Source organism: Eretmochelys imbricata, chromosome 7 (assembly GCF_965152235.1).
Source record: "Eretmochelys imbricata isolate rEreImb1 chromosome 7, rEreImb1.hap1, whole genome shotgun sequence".
NCBI lineage: Eukaryota > Metazoa > Chordata > Testudines > Cheloniidae > Eretmochelys > Eretmochelys imbricata.
In genome coordinates, this window is record NC_135578.1 from 57,995,709 (window position 1) to 58,023,260 (window position 27,552).

Genomic DNA, 27,552 nt, shown 5'->3' on the forward strand with positions numbered 1-27,552 from the left:
CTGGACAAATTCAGACTAGAAATGAGGCACAGTTTTAACGGGGGGGGGGGGGGAAATAACCATTGGAACAACTTACCTAGGGAAAAGATAGATTCTTCATCACTTGAAGGCTTTAAATCAAGATTAGATCTCCTTCAAAGACCTGCTCTAGCTCCAAACAGAAGTTATGGGTTTGATGCAGAAGTTACTGGGGCATTTTTCTCTGGCCTGCATTATGAAGGAGGCCAGAAGAGATTATCATAACAGTCCCTTCTAGCTTAAGCTACTAAAAATTATTAATGACAAGCATAACTAGGCTTTTCCAAGTAAGATAACTTTGCTTTCCTTCTAATTAGCACAATGCAATAATCTATATTTAGAGACATGAAACATGCATGAGATTTAGAGAACCATTTTAACTAGTTTAGATACTACTGTACCTTTAATTTATTTAGCTTTTGTTAAAAGCATTTAACAATCGATCTAGAGGATATAAAGTATAACTTACAAAAATATAAATCTTGGTTATTTTTAGTATTTAAACATATTACTATATAGTTTGTGTTATTCAGAGAATATATATGTTTAACAATCTGAAATTAACCAGCAAACAAGTGACTGTGGAAAAGAGTTACATACAAATTTTGTAAAATATATATTAGGGAAAGGTAACCAAAAGTGGTTATATTAACATACTGTATATATAAAAGCTTATACAGTACACTACATTTGAATCCCAAAGAAAAATGTACATATTAAGCCTTTTATTACAGCATTCTTTTTCAGTATAAATATGTGGATTAAAAGGTATAAGTGAGTGTTTTAGGCACAAAAAAAACCTTACAATTTTTGTACAAAAAATATGATTCTAGAGTAAGCCTGCTTTTGCAGAGTCCATTTTTCACCTTCTTGGTTAGCTGAAGAGATAAAACAGTCAGGAAAATAGCACCTAAGAATGTATCTTAGTCTTCCGTTTATGGCAAATTGTTTAAGTAGAAGTGATTACGCTAAATGCCAGATTTCTTAGCTAGCCAGGTTAAGAAGAGGATTTTTGTTTGTTTGTTTGTTTGTTTTTGTTTTTTAAAGTGAGGGAATTCTGGCTGATGAATCCCTGTTAATTTGCAAGACACGTGGTGACAATAAGGGAGATCTTTCGAGGGGAGCTTGTGTATTACTTTAGAGTCTCCTCATTCTTTCTGTGGATGGAGTTGTAGACTTGCATTCATTCATAAGCACAGGCCAATTGATTTCCCATTCACAACTTTCCCAGTGTAGCTGGGCAGGGGGCGCTGGTCTCCTTAAAGGAGCATTGGCGTAGACTTATCGGCAGGCACAGGTTTCCACAGACATATTGGGGTACACCTTTAAAACAACATTTTTGTTCTCGTCAAAGAACAAGACGCTGAGGGAGTTCATCTTGTCAGGAACGCAGCAGGGTTCGGGAATGCCTGGAATGATTCCCACGGCTTTTACAATGCTCTGGATTGTGGCATGATTCGATGGCCGCACAATCTGGAACAGAGAAGGAAATAAATTACCCCTTCATTTATGGGAAGTCACTTTCCCATGGGCTTGGAAAAGAACAGTAGGGTTTTTTTTCTTTTTTGAAAACATGAAAATATGAGCCCAGATCATGGCTTCTCTCAGGCCAGTGAGCCAGAGGGGTGCAAAGCACAGAGACACCCCCTGCCCCCTTACCTGGACGGGATTCTTAGCCAAGAGGCAGCTATCGGTCAGACTGCAGTGCTCACACTCCCTTTAGCTTGTGCATATAGGAGAGCACTGGCTAGCACTCCATGACCTAGGATGGGGGCATGGCGAGGCTACTGCAACTTGCAGCTGGAGTAAGGCGATTCCCTCTCCCTGCTATGTAGACAGGTCTCACTGCCTTCAGCCCCTGCCTGCTCACAATAGGTTCTCCCTTTTCCTCCACCTCAGCAGGTGTCTGGCACCCAGCGGCCTGTGATGTTTGGAGGAAACCATTGGCTCAAAAGCAAAACGGGTATGAAGTGAGTTTGCAGTTCAACTGGTGCAATAGTGGTGCCTTAAACCACTTAAACCCAGCTTGTGTTACTTTTACTACTGGTTTTCTAATAGCAACAGACCAGTGATGTTCAGCAATGGGGAGACTTTAAAAAGGTATGACAGAATGGAAAGAGTTAAGTACAAGGTAATAAAATAAGCCAGGAATAAGTTCTTAGTATTTGGATCCAGGTACTGAAAGCACACTTCATCCAGTACTCTGCAATCCAAAAAACGCAGTTCAGCTCTGGCTTGTTGCTCAGCTACTTTATTAGGTACATAACAGCTCTTCGCCTATGCTGGCCAAGCCCAGCCGCAGGGAGGTTTACATACAAGGTGGTACCACAATTCCAATTCATGTCATACACTACCCAACTTACGTACAACTTTCTTAGCTACTAACATATGTACTTCTTGCATGTAAGGACCAATTGCTTTGCAGATTTAAGGCAAGCTCATCCTCTCAGGGTATTCCTTCCTACTTTGCTTACTATAAACATACCCACAACAGTTGCTTTCTATAAACATACCCACAATTGTTAGTTTCTGCCTCCCTTATTTACTAACAAGAGTTAATTGTTTCAGCAATTCCTTGTTCAGGCTTGTCTTAACTTGGGGATGCTCATATCTTAGTTAGCACTACATTTGATAGTCAAACCTTGATCTGGCCATATGGGGAAATATTTGCCATGAACAATTGTGTACCAAATCGGTGCACACAGTTTCTGCAAACACATGCCTGCAGATCTGAAAATCCAGGGTTTCATATGAAGGAAGTCCCTTCACCCACTATTGAAATGCAGCAACCTCTAGGATGGAACATGGCAGCTGTTGAACAGCACACAGCAGCATTACACAGCTATTTAGGATAGAAACAATACCACATGCAGCTGAAACTGTAGGATGATTTAAGAAGGTAGAGTTAGTTTTTCCCTGCCATAACAAGAACATTGCTGCTTTCACTGAAATGAAAAACCTGGCATGCATTTGATTTTTTTTATATACAGGGAAGGGTTTTAGGAAAACAGGTTTGATCCTCTTACTTTAACAGTCATAACATAATACCTCTTGCTGCTTTTTAGCGACAGCTGCACATCAGTACAAACTCAGCCATGCTAAAATTTTCAAATGTTCTCAAACTAAACCAAGGAACTTGGCTCTACTATGAGGGTACGCTATGTGCTGGTCCTTCAGGTTCCAAGACAGTGTCCCTACAACAAGTCTTGTCTAGCGCCTTATCCTTACTCAGTCCAGGCTTAGAATTTTGCCAGTCTTGCAGGAAGCCTGGCCCAAATTTTGAGCAACTGCGAGCTAGCTTTTGCTTTATCTTTGTACCAGTGCATGCTCTTACAGGAAAGCTTGCAAGAGTCAGAGCTGAAGGCACAGCAGGGATGGTGCTGAGGCAGTGGTATAGTCATGGTCCAGATGTTACATGGTAGTGAGTTTAAGCTACACACTGCAGGCCAAATTCTGTCTTCATTTACTCCTTATCCAGTCCCACTTCAGGAGCAATTTGGTCCTAAAAGTACAGAAGGGTGGGGCTGACACAGGAAAAAAAAAACAGCCAGGAGGTGTAAGATAAAGTAGCCACCCCACACCTTGTATCTTACACCTTCAGACCCTCATTAATTGCTTTCCTCTTCTACAATCCCACCAGGTAAGAAGTTATACCTACTATGCCAATTTCCTGACTCACGCCACCCTAAGAACTGGGTGTTATCTTAGGGTTTTGACTTCCCCCTCTCCTGGAAAACAGAAAAACCAGGCAACACTTAACTAGTTTCAGGAAAGTTTCATTTTTGGCTTTGAGCCTTGGACAAAGTGAAACTCATGGGTTTGAAATCTCACAAAGGCTGAAAGTGAAAAAGCTCTCACTACCATAGATCTCACAGACAGGCACTTGTGCATGATTATAAAGCTCCTGGTCCTCCACAGTTATCAGAAAGGACGAGGGTGTGTTGCAGCAGGGAGCTTAATAAATATGGGAACTTCCTAGCAGAGGGAGTTCTCTACTTGTTGCTGAAAGCATGATTCTTGTGTTTACGACTTCACCCTACATGGTGTCAGCAGTGGATCCATCTCCCTAAAGGAGTAGAGGAAAGAAAAGAGAATTGGAAAATCAGAGAGGAGACCTATGAAAGCAGGAGCAGGAAGAATGCAGAGCCTTATCTCAGCACAGCAATGGAGCCCATAATGCAAATGGCTCCATCAGAGAAATTTGATTTTGTCAACTCAGGCAGCTGGCCTGGCTGGATCTGGAGATTTCAGCAATTCCAATAGATTTCTGTATTAATAGAAAAAACACAAGAGTAGCAGGTAAATGCCCTGATATTTGCCATGGGTGATGCTGATAAATTATGTGCCCTATCCGTCACTGATGAGGAAAAGAAAGACTACTCCAAAGTGAAAGAAGCTTTTGATGTCCATTTCATAGGCAGACAGAATATTATATATGAAAGGGCCAAATGTAATAGGTGGTGCCCAGAACAATGGGAAACAGCTAAGACTTATTACTGGAGTAATAGTAGTTCATAGCCTTGCAGAACATTGCAAATATGGAATGTTAGAGGAACTAATAAGACACAGGATAGTTGTTGGTATAAGCAAGACCAATTTATCAGCACAGCTTCAGTTAGATCCTGATCTCACACTAGCAAAAGCTATAGCAAAAGTGAGAATGCAAGAAACTATAAAGAAATAGCAATGTGACTTACATGCTAGCAGCATAGGGGAGACTGCATTAGAAAACACTGACACAGCAAACGGAAAAGAATGTATGTGAATGGAGCAGTCAGACCAAATTTACAACATAAGAACAATGCACAACTGTGGCGGGGGAGGCCAAAGAACTGCTATAGTAGGGAAGCTTGGAAAAATTGTGGAAGTTGTGGAAAGACACCATGCCATGAATGGCAACAATGTTCAGCAAAAGAGGAAGAACATGGGAGAAGCGACAAAAGGGGGCATTTTGCAATAGTGTGCAGGTCACCAAGAGTAGCGGAAACAATCCAAGAACGAGTGTTATCATCAGAGGACAATGAATCCTATCTTCTAGGGACTTCATCTCTGATAGAACAGACAACACCTTGGTACATAAGCATAAATAAACAGTCAAAATCTTAAAGTGAATATTGATATTGGGGCAACAGTCACTGCAATTCCAAATACAAATTGTAATTGATCCCGGGTTGGAGATCTTCAAAGACCAAATGAAATTGTATGTGGGGCTAGAACACTGGATGTTTTGTGGCTAGTTCCTTGGAAAACTGGAGATGGGACAGAAAGTTCTTCAACATATATACATGTAAAATAAAGACTGAAAACTCCCCTACTAGGGTTGCTAGCAATATAAGGATTACACATAGTGGAGAAACTGGAATGCCTTCATGGCAAAAACTATACAGGAGATGTTTCCACATAGCTTTACAGGGCCAGGAAAGCTGTCAAAAAGTACAAAATAAAACTGGTGCCATCAGCAACTCCTTTTGCTCTCTCAGACCCATGCTGCATCTCTATACCTTTATGAGGGAAAGTCAAAGAAGAATTAAAGAGAATGAAAGATATGGGGGTTATGTTCCAGACAGAAGAATCCACTGACTGGTGTGCAGGGATGGGTGTAGTACCAAAGCCCAATTTCAAAATCTGCATTAGTGTGGCTCTTACATAATTTAATAAAAAGCCTGTGCAGAGAAAGACACATGCTTCCCACAGTTGATCGGACATTAACTCAGTTATCGGAATTGAAAGTCCTCTCAGAGTTATATGCTACAGCAGGCTTCTATCAAATAACCCTGGCTAAAGAATCTATACGGCTAACTACGTTCATCACCCCATTTGGAAGGTACTGTTTCAATCATCTTCCATTGTGCATATCTTCAGCACCAGAACATTTCTAAAGGAGAATCTCACAGATTCTGTCAGGTTAGCCTGGCGGCCTCTGCCATGCAGATGATATGTTGGTATTTGGCAGAGATAAAAATGAATCCAGTGAGCGACTACATGCAGTTTTGAGATGCTTCCAACAAGCTGGCATCACTCTGAATGAGAAGTGTAAATTTGGAAAGGAGAAGATAAAATTTGTAGGACACATAATTAGAAAACAGGGAATTCATCTGGACTTAGACAAACTGAAGGCATTAAACTGAAATTAATATGTAGCAGGTTTAAAACAAACACAAGAAAGTATTTTTTCACACAATGCACTGTCAACCTCTGGAACTCCTTGCCAGAGAGTGTTGTGACTGCCAATACTATAACAGGGTTCAAAAGGGAGCTAGATAGATTAATGGAAGATAGGTCCATCAATGGCTATTAACCAGGATGGGCAGGAATGGTGTCCCTAGCCTCTGTTTGCCAGAAGCTGGGATTGGGTGACAGGGCATGGATTACTTGATGATAACCTGTCTGTTCATTCCCTTTGGGGCATCTGCCATTGGCCACTGTCAGAGGACAGGATACTGGGCTTGATGGACCTTTGGTCTGACCCAGGATGGCCGTTCTTATGTTCTTATGCATGGATCACTTATTACTCGCCTTACCTGAACCCAAATATGTTTCTGCTGCAAGAAGATTCCTGGGCATAATAAATCATTTGGGGAATTTGTTAGCAAATTTAGCTCCTCTGGATCTGGGGTAGCCCACAACAAATTGCATTTAATAAAATAAAAAATACTACTGCTATCTCCACCTATTTTCACAAAATATTTGATAAACTATCCAACCCAGTAGCAGTGGCCGCATCTTCACGTGCTTCAGGAGCAGTGCTCTCAAAAAAGCAGCCAGAAGGAGACCACAGACCTATTGCATTCCTATCAAGAAGGCTCACAGAAACCAAGCTCAAGTGGAAAAGGAAGCTCTAGCAATCACTTGTGCTTTTGAATAGCTCAGTTAATAACTGTTTGACTTGAATTTTAACATAGAAGCGGACCAAACACTCTTAGTCTCATCATTGGGTTCAAAACCACTGGATGATCATCCACCTAGGGTTCAAAGATTTTCACTATGGCTGATGCTATATTTTCTTTCAACATTAAACACATATCAAGGAAAGCACGCCTAGCAGCAGGTGCTACCTAGAGCCCCAGCTGAGCAGCCACCAATGGAAGAAGAAAAGGCTTTAAAGAAAGATGTCAAAGTCTCCATTGATCTGGTCCTGGCAGCAATTTCAACATCTGCTAGCTGACTTCAGCAAATTAGAGATGAACAACTAAAGGAAGAGACTTGCAGGAAAATGACTCAGCTCTGCTAAAGAGGGTGCGATGGAAGGAGGCAACTCTAAAGAGACCTATCACCATATAGGCAGGAACAAAACAACCTTCACATGGCTGATCGCCTGCTTCTGAAAGGACAGCACATTCTTATCCCCATGGTACTTCAGAAAGAGGTGGTCTTCAAAATCCATAAGGGACACCAAGGTATAAACATATGTGGGGCATGAGCACAACAATTCATATGGTGGCCTGGTCTGAGTAGGCAAATTCGGACCTTAGGGCTGCAAGACATGAAACAAGAAAAACAAAACAAAATAAAACAATTGATAGAACCATTCCTTTCTACAAAGCTACCTGACCAACCTTGGCAGCAGGTAGTCACAGATTCATTTTTCTGGAAAGGACATACATATATTATTACAGTTTATTACTTCTCCAGATATATTGACTTGGCTATAGTTTCACAGACTCCATCAGCACAGGTCATCCAGAAATGAAAGTCAATATTAGCTAGCATGGAGTTCCTGAAGGCCTTATAACAGATAATGGAACTTAATTTACCTCTGAAACATTCCTAGCACTTTCACAGGACTTTGAACAACATACTAGTAGTCCACAATAACCCAGAGCAACAGGGAAGAGGAGAGAGCAGTGCAGAGTTTCAAAAGACTTCTGCAAAATCAGTGGACCCATATAAAGCACTCTTGGCATTTTGGTCAACCACCACTTACATCCTGACTATCTCCAGCAGAAGTTCTGCTGGGAAGATGACTGAAGATGCTTTACCTGTGTCACTGATCAAGCTTAAACCTAAGTGGCCTGACCTTAAGGAATTTTGAAAATGGGATGCTGAAATAAAAATTCAGCAGCAACAAAACATCAGTGTTCAACACATAACAAAAGCACTACCTGAACAGAGACCAGGGAACAAAATGGAGATCAAAAGCATCCAGACATTTGAAACTTGGCAGAAACTCCTGGATCCTACCTAGAGGAGACTCCAAAAGGACTTCTTCAAAGGTTCATCTTCAGTATTTCCCAATGCCCTACACAGGGAACTCCACACTCTCACACTCTCTCTCTCCCTCAACAGAAGTGAGAAATGGTCTGGGAGATTCATCAGCTCACCTCCAAGGCTTAATCTTTAAAGTACTGTTCAGGACTATTTACATGGAATTGATAAGAGGACACAGTAGAGTAAATAAGCTTATTTTGAATGGTTGGGAGTACACATGTTGGTTTTATAATTTAAGTTTTAATCTTTCAGATGTGGCATGGTTGTAGAGTTCCTGGTTCTCTGGAAGGAACCAGGATGTGTTGTAGAAGGGAGCTTAATAAGCACAGGAACTTCTTGGCAGAGGGAGTTCTCGAGTTGCTGCTTAAAGCGTGGCTCTTTGTTCATACTCTCACACTACAGCACTGATTTTCCACAATGACTCAATGCTAGGTAGATGCTTATAGACACAGAGCCAGATCCACAGCTGGTGTAAGTCAGCATAGCGGCACTGAAGTCAATGCAGCAGTGATGATTTACATCACCAGAAGGGCTAGGTGGTTGACATTGACAAGGATGCGGTCCTGGAGATGTTGTTAGCAATATGTCCTCCATGACATAAACCATGCCTCTCTGGAGGGGACTGGATGGCCCAGGAGTTGGTAAGTGGCTACAGAGCTGCTCCCCTTAGTAAGTGGAGTAGAATCCAGAGTGACTGAAAGTCATGAGGCTCATTTGTGAAATTCTCACTGATGATGGTGAACACTTATGTAAGTAGTCCCACTGAGAGGTTGCTTGCCAGCATGAGGAAGGGTTCCAGTTGTGTGGGATAAGTCTCATGACTACAATACTGGTATAGAGGGCTACAGCTGGTGCAGGTGGGATAAAAAAGGAGGAGATGTTTGTTGCATTATACTTCAAGAATATATTCACTTGTGCTGAGGTCCAGAAGGAGGTGAGAGGAAAATCAGTTGATAGTCTCTGGGTAAAGATAAAAGGGGGAAAAATAGAGGTGATATCTTGATAGGGGTTTACTATAGCCCATCAAATCAGGAAGAGGAGGTGGATGAGGCCTTTTTAGAACAAATAACAGAAATACCCAAAACACAAGACCTGATAGTAATGGGGGACTTTAACTACCCAATGACAGGTTTCAGAGTAGCAGCCGTGTTAGTCTGTATTCGCAAAAAGAAAAGGAGGACTTGTGGCACCTTAGAGACTAACCAATTTATTTGAGCATAAGCTTTCGTGAGCTACTAGTGAGCTGTACTCCTTTTCTTTTAACTACCCAGACAGCTGTTGGAAAAGTATTATGGCAAAACACAAAATTTCCAGTAAGTTCTTGGAATTCACTGGGGACAACTTTTTGTTTCAGAAAGTGGAGGAAGTAACCAGGCGGACATCCATTTTAGACTTGATTCTGACCAACAGGGAGGAATTGGTAACAAATCTGAAGGCAGGCCCACCAACAGGGGCAAAAGGGACAATTGCCCAGGGGCCTGGGAGATTTAAAAGGGCCTGGGGGCCCCCAGCTGCAGCTGCCAGCAGCACAATGGGGCTAAGGCAGGCTTCCAGCCTGCCCTTGCTCTGCACCGCTCCCGGAAGCAGCTGAAACGTCCCTGCAGCCCTGGGGAGGGGGTCTGCATGTGCTGCTCCTGCCCCGAGCGCCGACTCCACAGCTCCTATTGGCCAGGAACTGTGGCCAATGGGAGCTGTGGGGTTGGTGCCTGTGGGCAGCGGCACACAGAGACCCCATGGCCCCCCTGCCTAGGAGCCGTTGCCAGAGAGGTGTGCCGGTCACTTTCGGGATCTGCCTGAGATAAGCACTGACCCCCTGGCCCCCTCCTGCACCCCAACCCCATGCCCCAGACTGGAGCCCGCGCTCCCTCCTGCACCCCAACCCCATGCCCCAGACTAGAGCCCGCACCCCCTCCTGCACCCAAACTCCCTCCCAGAGCCCGCACCCCCTCCCACATCCAAACTTCCTCCCAGGTCTTGCACCCCCCCACACACCCAAACTCCCTCCCAGAGCCTGCACTCCTCACCCTCTGCTGCACCCAAACTCCATCCCAGAGTCCGACCCTGCACTCAGTGTATTCAAATTGGAAGGGCCAGATGAAATTCATACTAGAGTACTTAAGGAACTAGCTGAAGCAATCTTAGAACCGTTAGCAATTACCTTAGAGAACTCATGGAGGATGGGCAAGGTCCCAGAGGACAGGAGAAGGGTAAACATAGTATCTATCTTTAAAAAGTGGAACAAAAAGGACCCTGGGAATTATTGACCAATCAGCCTAATTTTGATACCTGGAAAGATACTGGAACAAATTATTAAGCAATCAATTTGAAAGCACCTGCAGGATAATAGGGTTATCAGGGATAGCCTGCATGGATTTTTCAAGAACAAACCATGCCAAACCAACCTAAGTTCCTTCTTTGACAGGGTTACTGGCCTAGTGGATAGGATAGGTGGGAAGCAGTAGCTGTAATATATCTTTGTTTTAGTAAGGCTTTTGACAGAGTCCCACATGACATTCTCATAAGCAAACTAGGGAAATGTAATCTAGATGAATTTATTATAAAGTGGGTGCACAACTGGTTGAAAGACCGTACTCAATATCAATTGTTTATTGTCACACTGGGTGGGTATATCTAGTGGGGTCCTGCAGGATTCAGTCCTGGGTCTGGGTACTATTTAATATTTTCATTAATGACTTGGATAAGGGAGTGGAGAGGATGTTTATACAATCTGCAGATGATACCAAGCTGGGAGGGGCTGCAAACACTTTGGAGGACAGGATTAGAATTCAGAACGACCTTGACAAATTGGCGAATTAGTCTGAATTGGACAAGATGAAATTCAATAAAGACAAGTGCAAAGTACTTCAATTAGGAAGGAAAATCAAATGCACAACTGAAAAAATGGGAAATAACTGGGTAGGTGGTCGTACTGCTTAAAAGGATGGGGCCGGGGAGGGGTGGTTATAGTGGATCATAACTTGAATATGAGTCAACAATGTGATGCCTTTGAGAAAAAGGCTAATATAATTCTGGGGTGTATTAAAAAGAGTGTCGTATGTAAGACATGGGAGCTAATTGTCTTGCTGTACTTGGCACCGTTGAGGCCTCAGCTGGAGTATTCTGTCCAGTTCTGGTGCCACACTTTAGAAAAGATGTGGAGAAAATGGAAAGAGTCCAGAGGAGAGTGACAAAAATTATAAAAGCTTTAGGAAACCCAAGCTATGAGGAAAGATTAAAAAAACTGGGCATGTTTACTCTTGAGAAAAGACTGAGGCGGGACCTGATAGTCTTTCGATATCTTAAGGGCTGTTATAAAGAGAATGATGATCAATCGTTCTCCAGGTCCACTGAAGTTAGGACGAGAAGTAATGGGCTTAATCTGCAGCAAGGGAGATTTAGGCTTGATATTAGGAAAAACCTTCTAACTCTAAGGATAGTCAAACTCTGAAATTGGCTTCCAAGGGAGGTTGTGGAATCCCCATCACTGGAAGTTTTTAAGAACAGGCTGGACAAACATCTTTCTGGGATGATCTAGGTTTACTTGGTTCTGCCTCCGCACAGGGGGCTGGACTTGATGGCCTCTCGAGGTCCCTTCCAGCCCAACATTTCTATGATTCTTTTGTTGGGAAGATCAAAGTGAACTGGTTAGTGGGACTCAATTCCCAGCAGACAGGCGTCCACACAATCAAAACTGGCCACCATCAGAAGTGGCAATTGTTTGGCAATCCCAGGCTAGTGATTGACAGGCCATGGAAAAGGGACTTATCCCTTACCTCACAGGAAGCCTCTCCAGGGCAGGGGAGAGGCACTTGGGCAAGGTGTGTCAGTGTGCAGTGCTGATTCCTGTGTTTTGGGCATAGATTGAGGACTTCACTCTCTAGTCAGGTTTCAGAGTAACAGCCGTGTTAGTCTGTATTCGCAAAAAGAAAAGGAGTACTTGTGGCACCTTAGAGGCTAACCAATTTATTTGAGCATGAGCTTTCGTGTAGCTCACGAAAACTCATGCTCAAATAAATTGGTTAGTCTCTAAGGTGCCACAAGTACTTCTTTTCTTTTTACTCTCTAGTCAGTTCATTATTAAGATCCCAGCAGAAAGGAAAACACTTCTCTTCTGATTTGTTGATGCTCAGCATCCCAGATGTACCACATGGCTCCAGTACTGTATCCCACAAATAGAGCACTTAGTTCTTTAGTTACAGCATATCAATCTCCCATTCCTGTGTTGGCTGGTCTAGGACAAGTTTTCAGAGCAGCCTGAACCTGACCTCTAACTTTTATGATATCCAAAATCACATCCCCACATTTTTGACCACCTCGTTTTGGGTGACCACGTTTTTACATGTCCCAACATTTGTATTTGCCCTTAGAAATAGTTCCCCCCCCCCCCCGCCCCCCAAACTCCTGGAAATTAAGTAGTTTGCCTGCTTGGAAGTGGATAGCTGAAGACTGTATCCAAAAAATTAGTTTCCCTTCTCTGTGCTCAAATTGTGGGTGCTCAAACTTAGAAGCAATGACAGAAAATGTGGCTTTATATCTCAGTATTGTATTTATTTTCTCTGAAATACAAGTTGTGAGCAGCCAGCAAGCAGACTTTCCAGAACAGTGGGATATAACAAGAGACGGGCCCAAACCAAAACCACAGATCTGAACCCACACAAATTTTGGATCTGCATCTATCAGAATTTCAACTCTGTGGCTCAGATACATCTACATGCCTAATACTTCTGAAGGCCAAGTAGTGACAGCATGAAAACTGGATTTGTTTTGACACCTGAATAACTAGAGGGACCTATGTCTATAGTTTGCTGTTCCTTACCTTATAAACAACTTAGCCTATTTATGATATATTTCAGATTTAAGATTTTTTTGTATTCTGACTAAGAATTCTTCACTTACTTTTGGCCTGGAACAGCAGGTTTAACACAGAAAAACTGACATAATCAATTTGTTCACAAGAACCCAGATTTTTTGGTGCAAAGGGGCTTATGGCTGAAGCACAGGATTGGGAGTCTGATGTACATTCTATGCCAGAGACTTCACAGGTGGCCTCTGTGCCTCTGTGCCTTGGTTTCCCCATCTGTAAAAAGGGATGACACCTATTTCAGTTTTTGGAGATTCTCTGATGTAAAGCATTATCCATTATTTGTGTGATTCATAGGCTAAGGCTGGAAGGGTCCACTGTGATCATTTAGCCTGACCCACTGCTTAACACCGGCCATAGGACTCCCTCAATTAATTCCTTTTCAAACTAGAGAAGATCTTTTCAGAAAAATATCTAATCTTGATTTTAAAATTGCCAGTGATGGAGAATTCACCACAACTCTTGGTAATTTTTTTCCCAATGGTTAATTACTCTCATGGTTAAAATATTGTGCCTTAGTTCTAGTATGAATTTGTCTAGCCTTTGGATCTTGTTTGTTTGCTGGATTGAGAGCCCTTTATCATCAAATTTTTGTTCCTCATAAAGGTACTTATAGGCTGTGATTAAGCCACCCCTTAACCGTCTCTTTGTAAACTAAATAGATTGAGCTCCTTCAGTCTCTCACTATAAGGCATGTTTTCCAAGCCTTTAATTATTCTCGTGGCTCTTCTCTGAACCCTCTCCAATCTATCAACATCCTTGTTGAACTGTTGACATCTGAACCGGACACAGTATTGCAGAAGTGGTCGCCAAATACAGAGGTAATACAACCTTGCTACTCAAAAGTCCTCAGTATGTGCATTATGCTTAACTGCTCATCTAAGCAGTTTGCATGTACACAAGCATTTTCTATGTAAGAACATAAGAATGGCCATACTGCGTCAGACCAATGGTCCATTTAGCCCAGTATCCTGTCTTCCCAAGAGTGGCCAATGCCAGGTGCTACAAGGGGAATGAAAAGAAAAGATAATCATGAAATGATCTATCCCATGTTGACCATTCACAGCTTCTGGCAAACAGAGGCTAAGGACACCATCCCTGCTCATCTTGGTTAATAGCCACTGATGGACCTATCCTCCACAAACTTATCTAATTCCTTTTTGAACCCTGTTATAGTCTTGGCCTTCACAACATCCTCTAGCAAGGAGTTCCAGAGGTTGACTGTGTGTTGTGTTAAGAAATACTTTCTTTTGTTTGTTTTAAACCTGCTGCCTATTAATTTCATTTGGTGACCTCTAGTTCTTGTGTTATGAGAAGGAGTAAATAACACTTCCTGATTTACTTTCTCCACACCAGTCATGATTTTATAGACCTCTATCATGTCCCCCTTAGTCGTCTCTTTTCCAAGCTGAAGAGTCCCAGTCTTTTTCATCTCTCCTCATATGGAAGCTGTTCCATACCACTAATCATTTTTTTGCCCTTTTCTGTACCTTTTCCAATTCAAATATATCTTTTTTGAGATGGGGTGACCAGATCTGCATGCAATATTCAATATGTTGGTGTACCATGGATTTATACAGAGGCAATATGATATTTCCTGTCTTATTATCTATCCCTTTCCTGATGATTCTCAAATTCTGTTCTCTTTTCTGATTGCCACTGAGTGGATGTTTTCAAAGAACTATCCACAATGACTCCAAGATCTCTTTCTTGAGTGGTAACAGCTAATTTAGACCCCATCATTTTATAAGTATAATTGGGATTATGTTTTCCAATATGCATTACTTTACATTTATCCACATTGAATTTCATCTGCCATTTTGTTGCCCAGTCACCCAGTTCTGTGAGATCCCTTTGGAACTCTTTGCAGTCTGCTTTCGATTTAACTATCTTGAGTAGTTTTGTATCATCTGCAAATTTTGTGACCTCACTGTTTACCCCTTTTTCCAGATCACTTATGAATATATTGAATAGGACTGGTCCTAGTACAGAACCCTGGGGGACACCAATATTTACCACTCTCCATTCTGAAAACTGGCCATTTATTCCTATCCTTTGTTTCCTATCTTTTAACTAGTTACTGATCCAGGAGATGACCTTTCCTCTTATCCCATGACAGCTTACTTTGCTTAAGAGCCTTTGGTGAAGGACCTTGTGAAAGGCATTCTGAAAATCTAAGTACGCTATATCCACTGGATCACCCTTGTTGACCCCCTCAAAGAATTCTAGTGGATTGGGGAGGCATGATTTCCCTTTACAAAAACCATGTGGACTCTTCCCCAACAAATGTGCATTTGTCAGGTTTCTGAAGTTGTATAAGTTGTGCCCTGCTTTGAAAGTGTGTTATTTAAAAATCCAAGTCTCTACAAAATTCATTCTCTCCATATCTCATAAGAATTCCATAGATTATCCTTTCCAGTATTTTCAAGTATTATGGTGCCCTGTTGAGGGAACAAATGATATCTACACATTTGGATGTTGAAGGACATCTCCAGTGAGTGTAGAAAACTCATTTGTCTGGTACTGCTGAATGAGGAGTTAGATAGATGATTGTTTTGACATATGTGGGTTCTAGCAGCGAAGAGGAAAAGCAGGAAATCATAATAACCACAATGTACATCTTGGGTCAAATCTAGAAGGCAAAGCTCCCACAGGACTTCAGCTTGGAACTTTATTAATAAGTTTCATCTACTTCTATAGAAGGAATTCAGAACACTGCAGTAACATTATTATAAGACGTATTCTTGAGCCCCATTAATGTAGAATCTTCCCTCCCATCCAAAAGCAAGTTGAAGATTTGGTGATAATAGTTTAATCCATTGCGTATGCCTGTGGTTTGAGGTCATAAAACTAGAAATACTGGGATGAAGTGTAAGTTGCAGATTCATATTAAGAAAAATGCCTTAATGGCTATATCTGTTAGGTTTCAGAATAGGCTCTGAATAATTTGATGGAAACCCTATAGCGGACAGAGCACTGGACTGGAACTCAGGAGACTTGGGTTTATTTCCTGGCTTCAGCACTAGCCTGCTGGGTGACCTTGGGCAAGTCACATCACCTCTCTGTGCCTCAGTTTCGCCAACTGTAAAATGGGTATAGTGATACTGACCTACTTTAAAAAGGGCTTTGAGATCTGTGAATGAAAAGCACCATTTAAGAGCTAGTTATTTGCATTAAACTAGATTGGGCGGCGCATTTCAGCATTGTGAAGAAGGGAAAAATCCCACTGTAGAAGGAGCAGTTAGATGGACTAAATAATCTTAAAATCAACTTATTGCAAATAAAGACAAGTGCATCAGCACTAGAGACTCATACTACCTTGGGCATTGGAAACTCGCAAGCCCCAGCACAGTAATATGCATCGAATGACTTGGGAGATATGATCCATTCATTCCAGCCAATGTCGGCAAAGTCCACTTTCATGTATCTTCTAGAGCAAATCCTGGGCTCGTTCCACTGTTTTCGTCTGGCTTTCTTCATGGTTTTCTCATCAAAATGTAGCATCTGAGATTTTGAGAGCAGCTCTGTGTTTTCTTGCCCTTTCCTCCTTCGGTCCTTGCGTGAGGTTTTGGGTTTTAGGGACTCGTAGGCACTTTCCCATATGTCATGTTTGTTGTATTTGTTGTTGTTATACTCCACCTCTGGCAGCTCGTTGTTCTGGATAGAGCCGGAAAGAAATATGTCCCTCCTCACCCGGGTGTCTGTGGAAGCATTGGGGGATAGGCTGGTTTCCCCATCGCTGGAAGGGAATGGATCATATCGCTGTAGAGTCACGGCCACACTGTTGGGTTCTGATATGGCCAGGTCATTAGCATAAACCAGTATGTATGGTAAGTGATTGGTTTGCTGTTTGGGGAAGCCCTGGTATTTCTCTCCAGAGTCAAGCTCCGCACAAAGGACGAGCTCACCATCCCGTTTGGATTCCTTTATGATGTGGGAGATGTCCTTCATCTGCCAAGCCCCCCGCCTGTGGAGGAACACTGTGACATTCCCTTTCACCAGCCCATAGGCGGAGTTCTGGAGAATGCTTCGGAAAACGAGGCTGAGCCGTGGGATCTGGGGCAAGTGGAGGAGGCGGCAGGATGAGTTCTTGGAGCGCTTGCAGAACGCTTCCCGGTGCCGGGGGCGCTTGTCCGAGTAAAAGTGGAATGTGGCAGTGAGGATCAACTCTGAGTCCTGCATGGACGTTAGATTGAAGCAGTACAGGGGCTTCTGGTCCAATAGCTCTGCAAGAGAGTGAAGAGAGACCAACAGATCAACACTCAGGGGACAATATATAATTAACCATGAATGCGAAGTGTCGCTAAATAGTTGGGCTTACAGACCCAATGCTCTTCTCATGTACCCCACTGTAGGCCAAGAGTGACTGGGCTCAGTGGAGTTACACAGCTTAAAACCAAGCTAAGTGAGAGGAGACTCAAAGCACCTAGAGACCCCAACAAGGTCAGTGCCCCAGTGTGCTAGCCTCTATGTAAACACACAGGACTCCCTGCTCCAAAAGAGTTTATAGTCTAGGCAGAGAAAAGAAAGATGATCATCCCTGCTATATAGATGGAGAACAGAGACATAGGGAAATTAAGTGACTTGCCCAAGGTCACACAGGGAGTGTGTGGCAAAGATGGGAACTGAATCCAGACCTTTTGTATTCCAGCCTACTGCCTTAACCGAAAGACTAGCCTTCCTCCCAGTTCCTTCTGCGCTTCCTCATTCCTGTTCCTTCCCTACCTCGCTCTCTTTGCTACATCCCTCCCACAGGTCCTCTCCCCCATCCTGGGAGAAGGAACAGCCTTGAATCCAACAAGCCCAGAGCTCAGGAAGCCAGCACCCAGGATTTGCTTTCAGCCTATATACACACATGCACGCCCAAAGGTCATTCTGCTGCTGTGTCACCATCTTCCCATTGGCTGGGACAAAGCAGCCACGCCCCCATGACAGTTACCCCTCCCCTTGTGCATTGTGCTGGAGCCAAGCAGGTTCCTCCCAGTCACCAGGGACTCTGATGCTGGCACTGACAGCAGCGAGACAGTATCTCCTGTGCTCATAATGTATCCTCTATGAGTGCCAGCTAGCACGGAGAAGGAGGAACTGACCTGACTGTTGCGTGCAGAGTGGCATAGTGCAGAGGTTCTCAAAGTGGGTGGCATGCCCCCCCAGTGGGTATGAAATGTATTCTGGTGGAAACGCGAAAAGCGTTACGAAAAAAATTTACTGTGCACATTCAGAGCTGGGCAGCTGGAGAGCAGCGGCTGCTGGCCAGGCCCTCAGCTCTGAAGGCAACGCTGCCATCAGCGGCAGCAGAGAAGTAAGAGTTCCAATGCCATACCAGAGCTCGGTGCCCAGCTAACAGCCGACGCTCTCCACTCTGCCTTTAGAGCTGGGCGAACAGAGAGTGGTGGGGGCTGGCGGGGCATCCAAGGAGGGCACAAGATACTACAGACACAAAGAAGAGGGCACGATCAAATAAGTTTGAGAACCACTGGCATAGTGGACAGAGCAGTGGCCTGGGACTCAGGTAACCTGGGTTCTACTCCTAGCTCTGCCACTGCCCTGCTGGGTGACCATGGACAAGTCACTTCATCTCTCTGTGCCTCAGTTTAACCACCTGTAAAATGAGAACAAGGATCCTGCTCTGCTTTGCAAGTGCTTTGAGATCTATGTGTGAAGAATGCTAGGTAGAGCTGGGTATTAATGCAGTGAGGACAGGGCAGACTAACAGGATGGGGCACAAGGGAGGGGAAGTGCAAAGCAGAGACAGGATGGGGTGGCTGCTTCAAGCTCTCCCATCCCACCCTTTGACCTTCCTCATGCTCTCCTGCTCCTTCCCCCATCTGGCCTAGAGGCCCTCTGGTTCCCAATAGCTGCCCTCAGCCATCCCTGGCTTTGTCACCACTGCTTCTGCTAGGTGAAAGGTTCCAGTCTCCCTGGACGCCCTTCCCTCTGCTCTGGGTACCAGTGCAAAGAAGAAGGGACTATTTGTCTCGGACGAGGAAAGTCCCATGGAGCTCTGAGACTGAGGTAATAGAGATGCTTCTAATTGGAGATGGGCCAGAACCAGCCCGAGTGAGATTTGGGGATACTTAGGTTGGGAGCCAGTTCCAAGCTTTGGGGCTTGCCCATGGCTACTAGTTGGGTAGTTCATAGGCCATGTGTACCTTAGAGGATCTCCAGTTATGTGGCACTAAGGAGGAGCCACCAGAGAGTCAACCCAACAGGGAGGGAGGGTTTCTGGCTGCTAGGAAGTGGGGCTAGCCGGGATTTTTGCCCTATGTGAGTTCTAGCAACTCTGCCTCCCCTTACCAGGCAACTCGTCTGCCTGTCTGCTTCCCCCTTGCCCCAGTGCCAGTTCCCAACAGGAAACAAGCAGAGCCCTCCTTAGGAGGAATAGGTATAGCTAAGTGGGGCAGGGCTGTGGCGGCCACAACAGGTGGGGCAGCAGCACAAGGCTACCAGCTTCATTGCAGGAGAGGCCTGTCTGTACTCCAGCTTCTTTGCAGATGAGGGCCAAGGCAGCAAGAGGGAGTCAGAGGTGAGAGATGCAAGGGGGAAAAGAGGCCAGTGAGAACAGATCAGAGGTGTGTAACCCTAGAACACTCAGTCCTAGGGGTATAAGGATGTGGAGGTTCTAACCCTCCCCCCCATTCCCACCCTCCCACTTCTGCAGAGAAAGTAATCTACTGATCCAGAGTGTAGGACTGGGAATCAGGAGATATGGGTTCTACTCCAACACAGGGTTCAGGCAGGTTTGTACTCGACGTGGCTAAGCCGTGCTTCCCCAGCTACACTATTTATACACATACTAGCTCTCATTGGGCTAGCACGGGTATGTGTACGTGGGCTGGGGAATCACACTCCTAACTTGTAGCCTAAGTCACTTATATTCCTTGACTTAGCTTCCCTATCTCTGTAATAGAGATGAGTGCTTACCTACTTCCCAGGACTTAATACATAGCTCTTATATAGCTCTTCTCATTCACTGATCGGAAGGCACTTTACACAAGTGATGGGTAAAACTACTCCTGTTTGACAGAGGGGAGAATAGAGGCAGAGAGAAGGGAAGTGAGTTGGTCACAGTCACACAGTAGCTCAAGAGCTGAGACTAGTAGCCAGGTTCTACTCACAGTCCAGTTCGATATCTGCTAGACTCTGCTGCAACTGTTTACAAAATGCCTTCATAGCTGCAGGTACATACACAGAACTTCAGTGCAATATAGTTTCATACCCCATCACCCCCTTTCTCCACCCCCCAACTACTAGGGATATGAACATGAAATCAGGGCTCTGCTAATTCTTCCCCACCAGAAACTAATTCATAATCACACCAATCAAGCACACAACTGGTGCTGAAGAGATGTTAGACGTCCTTCTGCAGTGGCCAAGTAGTAGCAAGAGACCCAGGTGAAATGGATTGGGGAGGTAAAGGCCCCTCAACAGCTTTAGCTAGTGTGGAATGAAGCTGCTAGACTGTTAACCAGGCCAGACTGATCACAGTGTTGGCTGCCAGTTCATTTCCTATTGAAGTTACCTGGGACCCTGTTATTTTCTGAGGCTACCTTTCCCCTTCTGCCCCATCCTAGCAGTTATGGTCAGTGGGGAACATCAGTTGCTGATTCCCAGCGGAACTCACTATCGGGGGTAAGGTGCCATCGGCCACAAGCACACACCGTAGTGCTTATGTCTGCTTTACATGCACAAGGTTCTGGATTTGAATCCCAGTGGGACCAGCTGATCCAAAGAGCCACCAGTTGCAGTACAGAATGGAAGATACACCTTCATCCAGGCCTTCTTGTAAGTATGCAAATCAACTGGTAATTAATATGACTATTTCCAGGGAATAATCAGACAGGAGATTAAGGAAGATGCAATGTAAAATATGGGAGGGTGTGGAATATTGCTCACTGTTTTGGGAGGGCAGTTGACAACAGAAAACACATCTGAGGTTTCCAGAGTATTTTAGATAGGAACTAAGACTAATATTCCTATAAGTCAGGTAGTATGTTTCCCTATTTTACAAATACATTCTCTCATTTCTATTTCTCTATTTAAGACCAATGTTTTCAAACTTGGGTGTTTGATTTTCAGAGGTGCTGAGTACCCACAGCTCCTGTTGTCTTCACCTGGGACAGTGGGAACTCATCATATCTGTAAATGAGGTACTTCTACATTTAGGAACCTAAAATAGATGTAAATCTCTAACCTTTGAAGATTTTCACCTATAAAGCTTGTCTGAGGTCACCCACCAAACCTATGGCACAGTGGGACTTCTAATCCTATACTTTAGCCAGTAGACCATGCTTCCTCCCTGTATGCAGCATTTGGGGGTCTAGTTTAATGCACAGGGGAAAATATACTTTGTTTTGGCACATATGTCCAAGTTCTGGTCCTACTGTAGTCAGTGGCAAGACTCCTATTACACAGGATTTGATCCTTAGGATTCAAACCTGACTCTTAACCTCTAAGCATTGCAATATTCTGCATGCAAAATACCTGTGTAATTAACACTTGTACCGTGTGCTGTTATTCCGTGGAGCAAGTAGCTATTCAAACCATCCCCTGAATTGTCCCATAAGGTAGAGTTTATTCAAGTTTTAGAGGGCCGTTTGAAAATGGCACCAGAATCAGCAGACCGTGCCCTCAATCTGTTATATATCAAAACAAAATCTTGGTGTTTTTATTTCTGTGACACAGCCGTAAGGGCATTCCAGGCTCAAAAGAGTGGTAGCTTCCCTTCTAATTTATCCATAGCCCTAGGTGTAAAGCATTTACATATTTCAAGAGCTGCATGGATCTGAAAGGTGTAAACACCACAGGGAAAGTCTGTCCTTGGAGTCCCATAGCATAGGGTTCCCACTGAAGACAATGGAAACCAAGGACACAGCTGACAACAGAATATAGCACGCCAAGGAGGGCAAGAATTAGGATGATCTAGGGTAATATAAATAAAAGTAGCAGGATGAAAACAAGCACAGGAAAGCTTAGATTGGTTGTTAATCGTTAGATCCGTTAGGCTATGGAATAGCCTTAAGCAGTCCAGCTTCTACTCTGTTCTCCTGGAGACATTTAAGACTGGGCATTACACTGGAGAATGTCTTATAGGGTACAATGCCATATGTCTTGGGGTAGGGTTGATGGAGTAAACTCCCTAATCGGTTTATTTCCATCTGATGTCTCTGGTGCTATGTACAGCAAAATGAATACTTTTACCTGCTAAACTCAACTTTTTACTTGCTCCAAGAACACATGGCATCCCCTAAAAACACCATCCTCAGCCTTACAATAGTCTCTGAAGTAATGGGTCATTTGCCCCCTTATCATATTGACATCTACCTTGACATCAGTTGGCCGGGCTGAAAAACAGGCCTTCAATTGATATTGTTGATGTTAGCTAGCCAAAGCATCTCCGCTGTTCTTCACACTTTAATATAGGCATCTAATCAGCAGTAGCATCTGGATGCCTAAACCAACCTCAGAGCCCCATTGTGTTGAGTGTGGTGCACACACAGTAAAAAACAGTCTCTGCCCCAAAGAACTTACAGTTGAAAGAGACCAAGGAAGAAGTATTAGCCCTATTGTATAGAAGGGGGATGGAGGCATGGAGAAGCTAAGTGACTTGCTTAAGGTTACACAGGAAATCTGTGGCAGAGCCAGGAACTGAACCTGGACCTCCCAAGTTTCAGCCCAGTGCCTTAAAGAAGTCCAAAGGCTACAGTGCTTCAAGCAGAGATGGCTGGAAAAGGGAATTTCCATTTAGCTGGAAATTCCACAGTTGTGACACTTCATTCCAAGGCAACACAAGACACTGACATTGTGGAATTTCCATTGAAATGGGATGATCCAATGACATGAGACAATCCACTTTTGTGTTGGCTTACCAGGTGACATACCTGCAGCCAGCCAGCTTACCTGCCCTGCCCATCTGCCAGGCTGGAAATGAGGCTGGCTGGCTTCTTTTGAACCTGTTGACAGAATTGACACATTCCCACAGAACATTTCAATTCTGTCTGTGACCCTAAGAATCTGTCAAAATGCCACCTGACAAAAGGGTTCATTGTTCTGTAACAGTAGCTCCTGAGAGGCCTGATGAACTCACTACACCCAACACATTGCTTTTATAGTATTTATCCAAAGATCCCCGAGAAAGTGTCACACTGTTGAATCAGCATTTTCTGACAGAGCAGTTTTCCCACTGGAAAATTTTCAGCCAGCTCCAGTCTCAAGGGTTAAGTCCAGTCATACAATCACAAGGTGAAGTCTAGTGACAGGTAGCCCTCCAAAGGGTCAGCATTCAGGTTTGATTTGGGTAGCCCCAGTTTATTCAAGCCTCTGGAGACTGGGAAAGTGGGGCTAGACATATCAACAAGCTTTCCCATACCAACTACCATGAGCAGAAGCAGAAACAGCCTCTTAGCACTTCCATGTCCTGCTAGACACCAGGCGTGGCCACTGCTCCAGTCAGGAAAGCATGGGAAAAAGTGTCTCTCTGTGATGACATAGCCATTGTTTTGGCAATATAGAGGTCCATGGTCCAGATGAAGGAGTCCGGCTGTTCAGCAGACACTCCACTAGGGGACTCCAAAGCAGTTGCATGACTTCAGACTAGAGCTAGGCTGCATTTTGAGGAGGATTTCAATATTTCAAAATTTGGTTTCATTCCAATTCAGAACAAAAAGTCCAAAATTTTGATGTTCTCCACAAAATGGAATGGGACCCTGGAAGAGCCATGTGGGCAAAGTGGCAGGAGACCAAGTTGCCTGTGCCTTTATAAAGCTCTCTTTGTGCATGTGCATTATGATGCAATCTTTAAGTACATGATTGCATTGCTATTCCCACATCTGCATGACCCCTGTCTTATTCAGTGCATAAGATGGAGGTACTCAGGGAGTGAGTCGGGGTTGTGTAGCAAAGGAGGCTGGTCTGTGTTGGAGCCCTGCTTTGTTTGTTCACGAAGTTGGGAAGCGTGTAGTAATGAGACATGAACGGAAAGGACAGTCTCGTGGTTTAGACACACTTGAATACTGCCCAGGAGAACTGAATTCTGTCTGCTGCAAAAGCGTAGGTGATTCTCAGCGAGTCACAGGTGGTCATAAATTGTGCGTCGGGCTTTCTGGATGCCCAGTGGGAAACATCTGGGGCCAGATTTGCAGAACTGCTGAGCACTCACGACTGCAGCTGAAGCTGTTTGGCGCTGTGCTTTGAACATATGGAGTTCTGAGTGCTTGGAAACAAAAATCAAGCCTGGGGAGTCTCTGATTGGGAGCCCGAAGTGAGCGGATACTTTTGCCAATATGGGCCTTAATATGTTTGCCTCACATCCCCATTTGGAACATAGGGTTGATGCCTCCCGGTTGTCCAACACCCCTGTGAGGTAATGCCATTGCTCTTTGTGCAGCACTCTTATTACAGCAAGGAGCACTACAGATGAGCCCACGAGGAAGTTAACTTGGTATTTGGTGCAAAGTTTAGATGGTGTGTAGCAAATAGGGCACAGAGCTACATTTGAATGAGGAAGATGAGAAATATTGAATCACTACTCAGTCAGTGAGCACCATCCATGCTATGCAGTGAATGAGGCAGGGATCCGGTGGAGGAAAACATTAGTAAGTGATCTTGTCATTAAAGACAGTCTCATAATGTATATGTACGAGGGGGACAAATTAAGATCACATGGGCAACCCTAATTCTGGCATTTCTTAACTTCAGAGTGCTTGATCCAACTGTCTTTTAAATATGTAATATGATATATCCTAATGCAAACAGCCTTATGTTACAGTGGACCATATGAATCTTAGGAAGGGTGTACCCAAGAATTTTTTTTTAAGCTAGAGCTATCACTGGAAGAGGGAAATGAACAGATTTTATAGCTGCCACATTGTTTTGCCTATCACAGTAAAGGGTTGCCATAGATGTGATCTGAACAGAAATTTCATGTATGTTGCTAAAAGAAAGTGGTGCTTCCCTGCCCCACAAATTTCCCCTCTTCCAAGAACTCTAGAATAGCATGAGGGAAAGGAAGGGAAAATCAGATCATTTCTCCCATATTGGTCTTGGGCACCCTTATAGTTAATCTCAGAAAATAGTGATCCATATTTTGTAAATTACCAGGGACAATAATGAGAAAAGAATGTTATTTCCTTAATAACTCAGCCACAAGGGGCCTGGTGGAGGGGCTTTCCTCTTTCAGGCTGCTGAAGAAAGGAGATCTAGTAAAGAAGCAACTAGGTTGGGAGTCAGAACACTGGTTTCAGACTTGGCATTGCAGTTTACTCACTGTATGAGTCTGGGCAAGTTACTTCCAATGTTCTGTGCCTCAGCTGGACTATCAATAAGATGGATATAAAAATACCCACCTTTGTGAAGTTATGTTGATCTGTAAGACTGTGGGTAAGAAATGTTCCTACTTAAATGCTAAGTACTATTACATTTCAATAAATGGTATGTGTGTGTGTGTTAAAATAAACTCAGCCACCCAAGTCTATTCGAGTTACTTTAAAAACAGATTAACCAGAGTATGAGTAAGATTACATCATAGGAAAGAAGGAATTGGCTTAACAGATCAGACCAGTGGTTCAGGACCCTGTCTCAGGCAGTAGCCAGTATTAACTGCTTCACTGGAAAGTGCAAGAAATGCTGTAGTAGGACGCTAGGGAATCATCTGCCGTTGGGGAAGTTTCTTCCTAGGCCCTGTCAGTAAATGGTTGGCTAATGCTCTGATACAGGAGGGTTCATCTCCCTTCCAAATGTCTGGGGTTTTTAATAAAACTCTAGACGTGCACATTAACCTTACATGAATTCAACTGAGCATCAGCTCTGTGCAGAAAATGTTGTTCATTTTAAATGACATTTTACAGATACTTACAATGCTGAAAAGTAAGTTAACATGCATTTTTATAGCGATGACTTGCTAATAATTGCTTACTATAAAATCTTACATACTGCATTGCACTTCACAGAATGCAAATGTCTTTAAAAACCTAAGAAATCCTGACACAGATTCAAGTTTTGAATGTGCTTATCTAAAACATCCTGAATGCACTAAAATGAAAAGCCTCTTTTGAAGTGAGAAAAATTATACATGTATTGGAATTCCAAAAGGGAGGGTTTTTTCTTTATTTTGCTGATCTTTCCTAATTAGTCTAAACAATATCTTAACCCTGTGCTGGAAAAGGTTTCCCAAAGATGCCATTTGCCCAGGCACTAACGTCAGTGATGTAATTTTTTTTTTAACAAAGTGCCAAATAAGCATCAGTCTAAATATTGAACATGGCTTTTCTTCAGTTAAGTGACGGACAGTTTCCTAGATTGATTTATCAAACGCGTTTCAGAATAAAGCGTTTTGGATGCAGCCGGTCTCCTATTGCTGCCCTACATCAAAGGAAGACAGATTCCCCCACCCGCTCTATATCTTTTTAGAGCTAATACTAGGTACCACAGGAAGAGAGTGAGCCGTTAGAGAAAGTCCCATAGGTGGCGCTGTTTCTAACAGCAGCTTCTGGGAGTCTTTGAAAGACTTGGATGCAAAAAAAAAAAAAAATCGGTGAAGTTTGCACAGTTGTCATCCTAGTTGGGGACTATTTAATGATCTTAGGAGCGAGGAGACCCCTCTGAACTAGCGGGAGGGCCTCTGGGCAACCGCTTCCCCTGGCTGATAGCTTTCTGCCAGGCCAAGGGCTGCTCTCAAAAAGGCGGACAGTAGTTTTTTGGTAAACAAATGCGTACTCTGCCGGCTTCTGGGCACGCAGGAAGACTGGACGTGGCTCCCGGAGCAAAGCGACGGGGCAGCGTAGGTGTTACTAGCAGGGAAACGTCCAGCATTGCTTAGGGATAGCTCAATGGTTTGAGCATGGGCCTGCTGAACCCAGGGTTGTGAGTTCAATCCGTGAGGCGGCCATTTAGGGATTGGGGGCAAAAATTGGGGCTTGGTCCTGCTTTGAGCAGGGGGTTGGACTAGATGACCTCCTGAGGTCCCTTCCAACCCTGCCAGTCCAGGATTCAATGATCTAGGCAAGGAAGCCCCCGTCACCGACACTCCGCACAGCTAGGGACAGCTTCGCAGGGGTCCGCCTGCACCGGAGGGCCGGAGCGCTGCCCACGATCCCGGGGCCCCCCAACCCCGCAGTGCCTCTGACCCCCCTCGCCCCGTCCCAGCACACGCGGATCTCCCCAAGGGGCTTACCCAGCCTGGCTTTGAAGCTGCGCACCGTGTTGCCGTCCCCAGGCCGGCTGCCTTCCCGGCTGTACTTCTCGTAGAGTTTAAGCATGTGGACAGCTACCGCGTCCTGAGCGAGGCTGCCCAGCGCCGGGGAGGGCGAAGAGCCCCCCGGGGGGTCCCTGCTGCGGGAGGCGATGGCCAGGGGAGCCGCTGGGGGCCTGGGCTTGCGGCTGGCACCTTCCTCCTCCGCGGGGAGCGTGTGGCAGCCCCCCTGCCCCAGCGCCCAGAGCAGCAGCCAGCACGCCAGGCGGCCGGCCAT

General features: G+C 44.2%; 1 protein-coding gene across 1 annotated transcript; it reads right to left on the minus strand.

Moving 5' to 3' along the window:
* Positions 1-1,299: 1,299 nt before the first annotated feature.
* GDF10 (growth differentiation factor 10) lies at positions 1,300-27,552 on the minus strand. The gene is made up of 3 exons (XM_077822358.1): positions 27,258-27,552; positions 16,406-17,313; positions 1,300-1,491 (listed from the first exon to the last, which is right to left on the minus strand). Exons 1-3 carry the CDS (start codon positions 27,550-27,552, stop codon positions 1,300-1,302), a joined length of 1,395 nt encoding a protein of 464 aa, XP_077678484.1.

Coding starts and splice junctions, on each gene's coding strand:
- GDF10 (XM_077822358.1), bottom strand. CDS start 27,552: ATGGCCGGCCGCCTGGCGTGCTGGCTGCTGCTCTGGGCGCTGGGGCAG. Junction 17,314..27,257: donor CAGCTTCAAAGCCAGGCTGG/GTAAGCCCCTTG, acceptor ACTCTCTTGCAG/AGCTATTGGACCAGAAGCCC. Junction 1,492..16,405: donor GCGAGTTTCCAATGCCCAAG/GTAGTATGAGTC, acceptor TCTCTGTTCCAG/ATTGTGCGGCCATCGAATCA.